Source organism: Pleurodeles waltl, chromosome 3_1 (assembly GCF_031143425.1).
Source record: "Pleurodeles waltl isolate 20211129_DDA chromosome 3_1, aPleWal1.hap1.20221129, whole genome shotgun sequence".
Classification (NCBI taxonomy): domain Eukaryota; kingdom Metazoa; phylum Chordata; class Amphibia; order Caudata; family Salamandridae; genus Pleurodeles; species Pleurodeles waltl.
This window is the reverse complement of record NC_090440.1, coordinates 1175058412-1175072683: the sequence shown is the minus strand read 5'-3', so window position 1 is coordinate 1175072683 and position 14272 is coordinate 1175058412. Positions and strand designations below refer to the sequence as shown.

General features: G+C 43.8%; 1 protein-coding gene across 3 annotated transcripts in view; it reads right to left on the bottom strand.

Annotated features, from left to right (window-relative positions):
* PRDM10 (PR/SET domain 10) overlaps positions 1-14272 on the bottom strand; it is a 905887-nt gene that overhangs the window by 52916 nt on the left and 838699 nt on the right. For all 3 annotated transcript variants that reach the window (XM_069224480.1, XM_069224481.1, XM_069224482.1), the window contains one exon: positions 6829-6994. In XM_069224480.1, the coding sequence (XP_069080581.1) occupies positions 6829-6994 (166 nt within the window). The remainder of the gene's footprint in view (positions 1-6828; positions 6995-14272) is intronic.

The window sequence follows — 14272 nt, the reverse complement described above, 5'->3', positions numbered from 1 at the left end:
GATGAGTGGAAAACAGCCTTTAGGACTCCATTTGGTCACTTTGAATACAGGGTAATGCCTTTTGGTCTTACTAATGCCCCCGCAATTTTCCAGAGATTTATGGACTCAGTGTTTTCCGATCTTCTGAACCAGACAGTTGTAATCTACCTAGATGATATTCTTATTTATTCTAGAAATCCCGAACTCCATTCTTCCCATGTGAAACAAGTCCTTCAACAACTCCGGGCACATCAACTATTTTGCAAACCAGAGAAGTGTGAGTTTGACAAGACGGAAGTCAAATATCTGGGTTATCATTTAAGTCCCACAGGCGTAGCTATGGATCAAGAAAAGGTACAAGCTATTCTAGATTGGCCTTCTCCATCTTCTATTAAAGAAACACAATGTTTTCTAGGATTAGCGAACTTCTATCGGCAATTCATCGCAGACTTTGCAAAACAAACTAGCCATATAACTCACACTTTAAAGAAGGAAAATCTAACTAAAGGGTTTGTCTGGACTAAAGCGGCCGAAACAGCCTTTCAAGATTTAAAGAAGGCATTCACTCAAGCTCCCATCTTAAGACATCCAGATACCAACAAACAATTTATTGTCATTACCGATGCTTCTGAAAAAGCCATTGGAGCCGTCCTACTCCAACAACAAGAGGATGATGGTCTTGAACATCCTGTTTTCTATTTGTCTCATATACTCTCTATTGCAGAACAACATTACTCAGTACTGGAAAGAGAATTGTTGGCTCTGAAAACAGCTTGCATAGAATGGAGACAGTTTCTGATGGGTTCCAAGGAGCCTTTTGAAGTGAGAACAGACCATCGTAACTTACAATGTTTATGAAATTTCGTATGCCAGAATAGTCGTCAAGCTCGTTGGGCCTTCTTTTTCAGCCAGTATGATTTCTACATTACTTATATTCCTGGCTCCCAAAACATTCTGGCTGATGCTCTGTCTCGTCGTTATCCAGATTGTACGCCTGCCCCAGCTCAACATCTACTGGAACCTAATAAGATCATTGGGGTAGCTCAGTCTTTTCTGGAGGAGGTACAACTGGAATACTCCAATCTATCTGATGACGAAGTAAAGAAATTAAGGCCTCTATTACATAAGAGACAAGGATACTATTATTATCAAGATCTGTTATTCCTTCCTACTAACAGAGTTAGAGAAAAAGCATTACAAATGGGTCATGATTCACCGGTTGCTGGTCATATAGGCATCACGGCCACACAAGAACTTCTTTCACGATTTTTCTGGTGGCCTACCTGGAAACTGGATATTGAAAGATACGTTCAGGCTTGTCCCACATGCGCTCAAGTCAAGATTCCCCGAACCAGACCTGCAGGATTACTCCAGCCTTTGCCTGTTCCGCCAACTCCATGGCACACCATCTCTACTGATTTTATGTGTTCGCTACCACCTTCAGCAGGAAACCGGGTAATCATGGTCACTGTGGATTCCTTTACTAAGATGGCTCACTTCACTGCCCTGAAAAAGCTACCTACATCCCAAGAATTAAGCCAGATATTCATCGACCATATCTTCCGTCTTCATGGACTTCCACATACCATTATATCTGATAGAGGACCTCAGTACATTTCCCGGTTTTGGAGATATTTTTGTAAAACCCTTAATATCAATAGAGCTCTGTCATCGGGCTTCCAACCTCAGACCAATGGACAGACCGAGCGTCTGAATCAAGGATTACAACAATACCTTCGTTGTTTTTGCAACTCTACTCAAAGCAACTGGAACACTTATCTCCCTATTGCTGAATTCTCCTACAATAATTCTGTCCATAGTGCCTCCAAGACCACTCCTTTTTACTGTTCTTATGGCTTTCATCCTACCTCTTTTCCTACTTCTTCTCGGTCTCCCTCTCCCCTGCCCGCTATTACTTATTTTTACAAACGCCTTCTACAAATCCATAGACTAATTCGATCCAATCTATTACACACCAAAAGATATATGAAGAAAGTAGCAGACAAGAAACGTAGGACCACTCCGGACTACCATCCACAAGATAAAGTTTGGCTTTCTTCTAAATTCTTACCCTCACGTCTTTCTCAGAACAAGTTCACACCTCGCTACTACGGGCCTTTCCGTATTCTCCAGTTGCTTAATCCTGTCACTGTCCGTCTTCACTTGCCTCACACGTGGAAGATTCATCCAGTCTTTCATGTCTCCCAACTCAAACCTTATGTGCCGGATCCTTATTCTCGTCAGTTTTCCTGTCCTCCTCCTGTCTTAGTGCATGATGTTCCTGAATATGAGGTTCAGGAAATTTGTGACTCTCGACTTTTTCACAAACGTCTGCAGTATCTGATTCATTGGAAGGGTTATCCTCTCAGTGAATGTTCTTGGGAAGATGCATCTTCTGTTCATGCACCTCTTCTGATTCAGCGCTTTCACCGTTTATTTCCTCTCAAACCAGGGCCTTCGGGAGGGGGGCCTACTGTTGCGCCGCACCGCGCGGCGCGAGCCGAGCGTTCGGCACAAGCCGGGCGTTCGGCTCGGGCTGCGCATCGTGTTCTAAAGACGCGGCGCGCCCCGAGTCTTTCCTGCACCCTGCGAGGCCCCAGAACTTACATGGGGCCTCGCTCTGCTCTCTCACTCCGTTTTGTTGGGGTCTCCTGACCCCTCTTACCTGTTGTGGCTCCTTTCTTCTTTCTTCTGTCTTCTTTCTTTTTTCTTGGGTCTGTTTCTTGCACTTTCCTTTATGTCTTTTCCCCCTTCCCAGGTTACCCTTTTCTTCCCAGCATTCCTCCTTCCCTATTCTCTATGGTTTCTGCTCCATTCTATTCTATCTACTTTTCCCTATCTAAGATGGTGTCCTTTTTCTTCCTGTGGGTCACTTCCTGTTCTGTGGTATTTAAGGGAGGTGTTTACTTCTTTTCTTTGCGCTGCATCACTCTCTGTTCAGATGGTGTCTTCGCTCCTGATTTCCTAGCCTTTTGGTTCTGGAATTCGCCAATTCTGTGTTATTTGACTACAGTTCTTTTTGATTCCTGTTCTTCTTTTCTTGTTTTCAGGAATCTTCTGTGAATCTTCTGTTGGAGGTTTTTTCCCCTTCTTTGGAAGGGTTTTTTCCCTCTGGCGCTATTTTCTGAAGGTCACGGTCTGTTCTTGGCGTTTCCATTGCCTACAGCACCGTGGCTACCAGAAAGAGTCGCCCCTTTTTGGGCCAAAGCCGAACCCTCAAGATCCACGCCACTAGATCTGCAGATTCCAGGCGCAAGCAGCACGTGAGTCGTGACAAGCTACTGCGTGGAAATGACACCTTGGCATGCTTTAACCAATGGAGTAAAGGTTCCCAGGGCCAGCCCTGAAAACATTGGGCATTTTCAAGATGGTGAAAGTCTTCGGCCACACTAAACTTGTGCTCTGAGGGCTGGGTGTTTGTGTGTGGACTGTGTTATGGTATGTGGAGTATAGTATAATAACCCTACTGTCCTATCACGTCTAACTCTAAAATCCAGAGGTAACCACTGTACCCATAACAAACCTAGTGTAGTTTGCCAGGGGAAAAGCAGAGTGATTCAGCAACCAGAGGGTGGATTCACAAGAACTGTCTTGCCATGCCATCCTGTTCTCTTTCCATTCAAGTGTGCCCCAAGGGTTATATGTAAAGCCAGAGTCAGAAGTCTAGAAGGACAACAGCAGTGTTCTTCAGCACCCAGAGAGTGAATCCACAAAAACTGTCTTGGCATCCTTTTCTGTCACGATACACAAGCTTTATATGTGAGCCCAGTAGACCTGTAAAACGAGATTAGACACTCAAGTAGGAGTTGACACTGTTGTGTCACACATGAAGCCCAGAGGTCCCAGGCTGCACATTTTTTGGAGTTCAGCTGAGTCATCTTTGCCTATTTAGTTACACCTATACTAGGCTCATTACTGGCTTGGAGAAACTGGAGCGCTAATGCAAATTAGCCTGAAGGAACTTCAGGCAGGGAAAAGAAAACTTTCTTAAGTTAATTTTTCTTCATATTTATTAAATATAAGGCTTCTTCAATAAGCTTGATTTTTAATAACTAATAAGAATAGTTATGTATTGGTTTATAGTTGGTCCAATTCCTGAGATACAGAAATACTATCTGTTGTTATGGTTACTTGGGCCATCTCTCGAGCAGAGGACAAAGTGCCAGACGTTGTACCCAGAGACTGCAGAGCAATGTCCTAAGTGTCAGAGGTGGGTTTCAGAGACACTGTTGTCCTTCAGTAATTGTCTGAATCTTGTGCCCCTTGCTTGAGAGAACACTATCATAAGCACTAACGTACATGTTGTACCTGCATGTCTGTAATCTGAGACACTACTCACTCAGCAGTGACTGCGGGTATGTCTGTACCAGGAAGAAGCCTGCCTAGTGAAAAATACACTAATCTGTAGCTATAACTATATGTTCAGTGATAGAGACACTACATAAAGCTGCCCAGTGAAACAGACACTAGTCCACAGCCCTAACAATCTGCTCAATAATAGATATCATCCAAACAGATTCTTTATGTAGAGGCACTAAGCTATTTACAAACCATAATTATGCCCCCGGTTACTGTGTGTGTGTGTGTGTGTGAGTGTGTGTTCCATGTTTTGTAAGCACATGTAATGACCTCTTTGTTTTTCAAAGTTGCAGATCGATTACAACACTTCTGCACTCCTGTCAGCAGCACACGACCTCACGAGAACAAACACACAGTGAGATCCCATGAGACTCTTAAATTCTGGCTATCTTGCAGAAACTCACTCTATAGACAACGGCCAAGAGCTGACGTGAGCGCTTGTAACTAACTGGTTCCAGAGAAGCAACTGCTTGAGAATTCCTGAGATCGAAGTTCACCTGAATCATAGCTAGAATATCAGAATTTGAATACGAGAGATTAGAAATAATTGTGCTAGAAGTCTGAGAAAGGCTTTGGGAAGATAGTTAACGGTCTTTGAAGATTATGAAGTAGGAAGTACAACTGATGATCTTTGAACATTGAGAGTTACGAAATGTCATTATTTAAGTAAGTAATTTCGAGAGAGGTTCTAGACTTACTTTGAAGTATTAAGCACCTACGGATACAAAACACTGATCTTCAAATCTTCTCCTGCAGAGAAAAGACTCTTGGATCTCAGTAGCTTTGTTACGCTCCCAAGACTCCATGCTTCTTATGTTTTATATAGGTAAGGGCCTATAGTATCCTAATAGCTCTGAGTAAAGATTGTGTGACTCTGTGTTAGCTGTGAACTCTCACAGGGAATCATTTGGCTAATCAAGAATTCCATCTTATTCCAGGTCTCCCTCCTTGCAGTTCCCTCCCTGAAACCCTTACCCTCATCTGGTCACTCCAAACCTCTGCTAAATGATATTGCAGTCAGTGCTACCAATGGCGGGTATTTGAGGGTACTGCTCCTGAGGAACTTGGCCTTGTTATCTATACTCTGGTTTTCTACATAGGACAGCTAGGCCTGCCACAGTAAAAACAGATTTTGGGTACTAGTCATTATAAGGACATGTTACCATGACATTTCTACATGTCCTACACCCTACTTTGTGGGATACATGGCTGTCAGAGGGTGACTAATTCATATTTAAAAGGGAGGATTTTACCTATCAAAAGCATTAATTCTGACAGATCTAACTGAAGTTTGTACATTGCTGCATTCAGGCTGCATTCAGGCTACAACAGCAGACATGAAGCCATGTTTACACTTACATTGTAGTGGGTGGCACAATAGGTGCTGCAGTCCAATAGTGGTATTTAACTTCCAGGCTCTGGGTATGGTTTGTACCATATATTATTATTAGAGATTTATAGGCAAGTTAAATATACTCATTTGGAATATGCCAATTCACCTATGTTAAAAGCAGGAGCACATGCACTTTACTCCTGGAAAGCAGGGGAAATGTGCACAGAGTTGTAAAGCCAGCAAAAATAAAAGGCAAACATCTGGGGGGACATCACGTATTGGTTATTTCAAGAAGGCCTGAGCTGGCTTGGCTAACAATGGTGCACCAATTACAGCACATATTTCTGTGTGTGATCTGGAGAGGAGTCAAAGGGATCCCTGCCCCTAAATCTTGTAACAACTGGGAAGCTGCAGGTGAGATAATCTCTCATTTGTCTCTTGTTCGATAGAAACATCTCATTTGGAGTCTCGTTCTTAGGTTGTTAAATATACAATTATTTTCCGATGCCTTAGAAAAGAGACCACCTCTACTATGCATCTGTATAAGGCATTCTGGGTAGGCTTCATCTGTGCAGACAGAACCTTGTTACCATGTGCATTAATCCTGAAAAAGATACATTTCCGATGATTACTGATGACTGGAATGTTGAAGATAATCATTGTTCTGATAAAGGCACAGACAAAGTAGAAATCTGAGGCAAAAAAGGTCAGCAAACCTTTTCTCAAATTCTTAAAAATGTTGATTCTTTTATTTGCTGCCAAGATTATTAGTTGTCATGTATGTTTTTTATGCTTGTTCATGTGAGTGGTTAGCAGTCTTGTCCTGAAACACAGACTAGATACCTGATGGTTCACCTACACAGAGTAAACATAGTATCACTCCAAATGCAACCAAATTTGTTTCTAAAAATGTATCTAAATTAAAACATTGCAGAAAACTTTGTTATAAAAACTCATATAACATCTATTTGATATAACATGCTTTAACATGAACTATGTCCCAAGTAATAATGTGTGATTAATATTACGTATACTACCCTAAAAGTCAAAACAGATTCGAAATACAATTCACCCTTAAGAATGCCTATCTTTGTTTCAATTAACAATCATCGATCCACCAATCCCCAGCAGAAAACAAATGTGTGTTGTCTCCTTACAGTAGCCACGGAATGAGTTCCAGGAATTGGACAGATATGCATGCTGCACAGAGGAGGTCTGCTGCTGCTGCAAGCCTTGACTTTCCGATGTGGGTGTGTGTATTTGAGAGGGACTTAGGTCTTGCTCCACTTCCTGTGATGACGGACTTAATGGCTCGCCAACTGCCTGCATGAATGAGAAAAGTGAGAAGTGTAATGCTTACAGATGGAGTATCCCCCAAGCAATATTATCTTTTCAGGCCTGCATGCTTTTAATACTTCCTGCTATCAAGCTTTAAATCTTCAATATTTTATGTTTACTTATTTGTCTCTTAACTCAAAACTTAACTAAAAACGGAATCAAATATTTTCAGCCCTTCTCTTTCCATCAATGATTATTGCTGTGTTTCTGTACGGGACAAAGGGCTAATCTTGTATTTTAAGAAAAAGTTACTTAAGAACCTTTACGGTGGATCTAAAGGCAGATTTCTCACCTTGCGAATCCTTCTAGGGACCAAGCTGGATCTGGAAACCTTATAATACCTCCTCAGCACTGACAGGAGGTGTTGCTAGGTTACGGCCATGGCTACAATACCACCTTTGGAGGTGACATCATAAATCCATACAAGACACTATCCTGTGTTCTGACATCAGTTTTCATCATTTTACCATGTCCTACGACATAGAGACAAAACTGACAAGGATAACTAAATGATGCTAATGTACCAAAACAAAACTACCATGGGACCGTCTTACGAAAATGTGTGGGAGAGCGGCGAGGAATCTGTGGTATATGGAGAAGCCACCAGAAAGATCATGTGTGAAGGTAAGTAACTTTTTCTTCTAACGGATACTCTTCACTCATGATTCCCATAGATAAAGTCACTATATAAGCAGCACCCCCAAGGACATTAATCTGAGGAGAGGAACAAACCAAAAAGTGTTGCAGCATAAACCTGGCAAAAGGGTTATCCCTGCTGGTTTCAGAAAACCATGCCTCATGCAGATTAACTATTTGCTCAGCACATAACACCACACAACAAACTGTGATCAGTGGTTGAAATAAAAACATTTTGTGGAGGGACTGTGAGCAGTAAGAAGGATGTCCACAAACTCATTGAGCAACTTACCTTTCCATCGATAAAGGAGATCCTCCCTGAGCAGAAAAGGTAGGCTAACACTGAGACCTTAGAAAATCATTGAACCAAATCTTCCTTGTCCAGTCTGATGGACTCAGCATCACATGCACTCCTGTCTTCCTGCATCATCTCCTCCTCAGTACACTTTTGCAAATGGCCCTTTCTACAGGGTTATCCCCAAACTTTTTGCCTTCTTCCTCCTATTTTTTCAGGTCTGTTTTTGCTGGTTTACTGACTCTGTGCACTTTACCACTGCTAAGCAGTGTTCACGTGCAAGTGCTCCCTATAGAAATTGTACTGTTGATTGGTTTATCCATGACTGGCATATTTGATTTACTGGTAAGTCCCTAGTAAAGCACACTAGAGGTGCCCAGGGCCTGTAAATCAAATGCTACCAGTAGGCCTGCAGCACTGGTTGCGCCACCCACATTAGTAGCCCTGTAACCATGGCTCAGACCTGCCACTGCAGTGTCTGTGTGTGCAGTTTTAAACTGCCAATTCGACTTGGCAAGTGTACCCACTTGCCAGGCCTAAATCTTCCCTTTTTATATATGTAAGGCACCCCTAAGTTAGGCCCTAGGTGGCCCCATGGGCAGGGTGCAGTGTATGTTAAAGGTAGGACATGTACTGATGTTTTTTACATGTCCTAAAAGTGAAATACTGCCAAATTCGGTTTTCAATGTGCAAGGTCTATCTCTCTCATAGGTTAACATGGGGCTGCCTTTAAATATCCTTAAAGCGCAGATTCCTCTTGAGGGCAGATAAAAATTTGAAGTTTAGGGTCTCTGAACTCACAATGTAAAAATACATCTGTTATTGAAGTTGGTTTTCAAATTGTCTGTTTAAAAATGCCACTTTTAGGAAGTAGGCATTTTCTTACTTAAACCATTCTGTGATCTGCCTGTTTGTGGATTCCCCGCATGGGTCAGTTTGACAGTTGGATTGTTCACACCTCTTCTCTAGAAAGTGACACAAAAGGGGGTGGGTGTAGCCTGCATATCCTGATGAGCCATCTGAACTAGAGGGGAGGGAGGAGTGGTTGTTCACACCTGAATGGATTGTGCCTTGCCTCACACAATGCAGTCTCCGACCCCCTGGTGTGTGTCGGGCCTGGCCTGGTCAAGGAAGGATCTCGCAAACACTTGAGCCTTTGCCAACTTCAAAGGCAGAACAGAGTATAAGAAGAAGACCAAAAACCCCAGACTTTTAGAATCTTTCTGGAATCAAGAGACACCTGCCCAGGAGAAGAGCTGAAGTAGGAGTACTGTCCCTTTGCTGTGTTGCTTTGCTGGACTGGCCTGCAGTTGCTGCTTCCGCCTGAAAAGAGTGGAAAGGGTGAACTTTGATGTATGTCCTGCTTGAGAAAGTTCTCCAAGGGCTTGGAGTAGAGCTTTCCTCCTTTTGGAAGTTTCCGGGACACCAAAGACTTCAGTTTTCTCGACCTGCAGCACTGGGAACTGTGTGGTTTGTGCAGTTCAAGAGGAGAAACCACTGCGCCGCCGCCAATGAAGTCGCTGGCCGCACCATGACCTGCTGACACTGCACAGAGTCACATTGCCCCGCTTCGCACCACGACCTTGGTTTCACCGACACCGTCATCAGACAACTTCACAGAGCCGCTGCTTGCACCGCGACCTGTGGGCCCCATCCTTTAGCATCGCCTGCTCACACCACAGCCTGGGCCTCCCAGACGACAATGCTCCTGCTGACACCGGCGCCGCTGCCTGCACCCTGGCCTGTGGACACCGCTCGTGAGGAGCACGAAGCACTGTCCAGTACCGCAGCCCTGGTCCACCGACGCCAGCAACATCGACTCCAGTGTCGTAACCAGGCATCCCTGCCTGCACCGAGGACACCACTCGTGAGGGTCATAATGCACCGTCCCGTCACGCACCGCTGGCTTGGGCCTACCGATGACAGAGCTTCTGCAACGACAACGCGGCTGCCTGCACCATGACCTGTGAACACCGCACGTTGCACTGCCCTGCTTCACACTGTAGCCCTGGTCTCACCGACGCCGCTGGACGCCGTCACCGTGACCTGTGGGCACAGCACATCACATCGTCCCGCTTCGCACCGCAGCCCCACGCCATCCACGCCTGTGCTCCTGACTTCATCAGTCCGGAGTTCGATCTGCTACGCGTGTGACTTCAAGGGCCCGATGACTCCTGCACCGACTCTGGAACCGACACGACGACATCAGCGACGCTGCTCTCCAAAGCTCACCGCAAGGATCACGATGCCCTACAAATCCAAGGTACTGTTTGCGGGTCTTCCCGACACTGTAACTGGCCTGCGACGCCGCAGACGGCCTGAACTGTTGGTTTTGTTGGTCACGAGGTCGTGATAGCCACAGGTGGAGCTATTGACTTCAAGGAACTGTAGTTTTGAGTACATTTTGCAGAATTCATATTTTTATTACTGTATGTTGGATTTTGATCATATTTGGTCTTGTTTTAAATAGATATATATTGGCTATTTTTCTAAAACCGGTGTGGTGTCCTTTTGTACTGTTTTCACTGTGTTACTATCTGTTATGTGCAAATGCTTTACACATTGCATCTGAGATAAGCCTGACTGATTGTGCCAAGCTACCAAGGGGGTGAGCTGGTACTATCTGAGCAGGTATCTCCCTTATCCTGACTAGAGTGAAGGTCCCTTGGACAGGGTGCAAACTGACTGCCAGCTAGAGACCCCATTTCTAACATACACCAATCCAGGTAACTGTTGGAAATGCATTATGCAGATCGAGTCCCATCTCATATGAAATGTATACCAGAGGGCCCCTTGCAAGGAAAAATGCATCACTCTGAACAGGGAGCACTGGGTATTCTCTTGACTGGGGTATAAATCAGCTTAAGGCATGCCCCAGAGGGTGAAGTTTGCTAGAACTACCTTCATATGGTGACACCACTCATGATCTGCAAAATGACATCTGATCAGAGAGCTTGCTAGATGACTCATGGACAACAAAACATCATAAGCGGCGGCGGGCACCACAACTTCAGTGCTTCTAGGAACATGGAATGAGTTACCACGCCATCCTGTTTGTATACTACGTAGCAGTGCAATGACCTGGATCCCCTGCCATAGACTGAGAAACGCCTTAAGGGTCAACTGAATCATCTTCAGCTCAGGCAGATTGCTGTGGCACATCTGCCACAAGGAAAGGCAGAGAGTCAAAGTCTCTGATGGTATTTAAAAGATATTCCACATAAGGAAAGAAGCATCAGTCATCTAGTAACAACTGTGATGACAGACAGCGATGGAGAGAAAGAATTTGGCCAGTCAGTCAATTCTGTTCCAGGCACCACTGCAGGTCCTCAGACACTTCCAAAGAAACCAGACTCTTGTCTGAAAAAATGGCCTAGTAATGGGCCTACTGCAAAATGAATCACCTGCAGGTGTGACTGAGCATGTGGGGCAAGCAGAGGGCTCAGTAGCTGCAAAAGAGGAGCCCTCCATGAAACATTGGTATTATAACCTGGATTTTCTTGAAACAGTGAGCAGGGGGAATGCACTCAGACCAATCAAGTCATAAACCAATCCAATGAAGAGCAAATGGTCAGTAGGTTGAAGGTAGAATTTAAAGGACCAAAACCACCAGACCAAAGATTAAAAATATATTCTGGAGGTGAGACAACACCAGCTGAGATGAACCAGTCACTGAATGAACATGTGTATCCCTGACCAGTAGAGATGAATCAGAACAATCAACACAACCTTTGTAAAATTCTGAGCAGCTGATGTAAGGCTAAAGGAAGAACTGCAAACTGGTAGTGAGTGAAACCCACCCCAAAGTGCAGCAACTTCCTGGTGGGCTTTAGGACAATTCTATGAAAATGTATTTCAGGTGAAGTGACACCATCCTAATCTTGGGCTCCAAGGCCGGCACAAGCAAGAGAGAGCATCCTGAACTTCTCCCAGTGGTTCAAAATGGCAGAGGAGGAATAAAACTGTTGCAACTGAGGATGCTTGCTCAAGGTACCACCCTTGACTCTGAAGCTACAAAGAATGCTGTAGAAGCTGAACAGATTGAAAGTCCTTTTGCACATGATAGGACTGGGCCCATGAAAATAGATTAAATATCTGATATTACTGCGGGGAAACCAAACCCAGTTATTTCCAAAAAGTTAGAAATCATCAATTGAAATATCCATCAGGCGTTCATAGAAAAACCAGTGGTACAGATTCAGGCTGGTGATGGAGATGCTCATAGCTTTGGCCATGGAGTCAGCTATGTCCAAGCCCACAGTGCAGTATCTTTTTGTCTGCCTCCTAGCCAACTTTTAACAGCCATGCAAAAGGGTCTGCATATGATTCAGGAACCTATTCATTGCCAACTGAGCCATCTTTAATGCAGGCAGGAGCTGCATGTCCAAAAGCACATGGTGTTGGAAGAAAGCAAAGACAGTCTATCAGAACAAGAAACCTCTTCCCCATAGTATCAGGGTGCTTAAACTCCTCATCCCGGGGAATGGATAGGAAAACACTGGGGTTCACTATAGAAAATGTCACCTTCACATCTAAACTGTCAGGTAAGTCCCCAATGCTAGTGATGCCAGCCTAGATCACCCAGCTACCTGGTGATTTACAGGAGGAGCAGAAAAGAGTTTGTTGCAAGCTTCAATCACGTAGTCTAGGATTTGTCTCACTAATTGACAGCAGAACTTCTAACACAGAAGAGGCAGTCTGTAGAATATGTCAACAAGTCAACCTCTGACCAGTAAGAAGGAAGGTCCACATGTGAATCTAGTAAAGAGACCATTGCTGAACAACTGGAGATCAAATAAACAATGTATTTCTTCTCCAGAATTAGATCTTTAAAAAATGTATGTATTTACATCAGAATAGTAAGCAGTACACAGAATCTTACTAAAGCAGGAGGCAGGCTCGCTTTTATTGAAACAGTTTGTGTAGAACTGTTTAACCCACTAACAAACTGACTGCTATCCTAACATCCAAGCAGTAATGCTAGGCGAAAGTATGGCTGCACAGCAGATGACTTTTAATGGCATTCCAGCATCAAGTTTGGCTTTCATGGCCATTCTTCTTGCAGAATGCACCCATACTTTTCGATAAAGGAGGTACTTTGCTTTTGTGTGACAAAAGGTGATGCAACTTGACAGCCAACAGAAAGTCTTCAGTTTTCTCGATGTAAAATCTGATGCATCTGAATGCATCCAGCGACTGCAAAAATCTTTCTGCAAACGTGGATGGATTCAGGAAAAAAAGGAATGAAGAATGACTGGTTACTTAGGTAAAAGTCTGATGGTACTTTTGGCATGAATCTTTGGATGATGCGCAAAACAACTCAATCCTTTGCAAAACTGGGATATCACTCTTTTATAGTGAATGCTTGTAAGTAGCCAGCTCTCCTTGTTGAAGTTAGGGCTAGCAAAAGTGCAGTCTTCCATGAGATTTATTTTGAAAGATTCTATGAAATGGTTTGAAGGGAGAGAGCACCAATTAGCTTAAGTACTGTGTTTAGCTCCCGAGGCACAGGAGGAGATCTCACAGGAGGAAAGATACTAAGATATCCTTTCATTAATTATTTGATTACTTTTTTGGAGGATGATGATGATGCTAATCTTATTGTTCCCCAAAATCTAGAGAATGTAGCCTACTGAACTCTGACTGATGAATATGTTAGAACAGGGTTCTGCAAAGTCGGTCCTGGAGAGCCGGGTCCATGCCAAGTTTTTAGCATATCCACATTTAGAAAAAAGATGTTTCACAAATCTACATTTTTCTAAATGTGGATATGCTAAAAATCTGGCATGGACCCGGCTCTCCAGGACCGACTTTGCAGAACCCTGTCTTAGACCATTCTGGGCTAGATTAAGTCAATACGGCAACACCTGATGAGGCTGTATCAATATAGAGATAACTCCTTTGTCTTTGCAACACACAAAGAAGCATTTCCGCTTAGCTTATAAATCTAAGTTTTAGCTGGTTCTCGGGCCTAAACCAGAATCTCTCTACAATCCATTAGAATGTCCAGATTACCGAACTCTAGGACATCAGAAACCAAGCTGTCAGGTTGAATTACTTCAGGTTGTGATTTGGGATCTTAGCGTTTTTCCCAGGAGAGGTGCTTAAGATGGCTGATGAGCTGTATCAGAGGGAATGAACAGAGCCTCAGGTCGATGTTCCCCGAACTGGAGTGGCTTTGATAGGGCCATAAATATTAGGGATCTGTAATCCAGTTTTACCTTCCTCAACACACTGGAAATGAGGAGAAATGCTGGAAAGGCAAAATTTAACATGTTCGAACATTGAAAAGGCAGTACCCTTGAATCCTGGGTACCAGAGCCTGCTGGCAT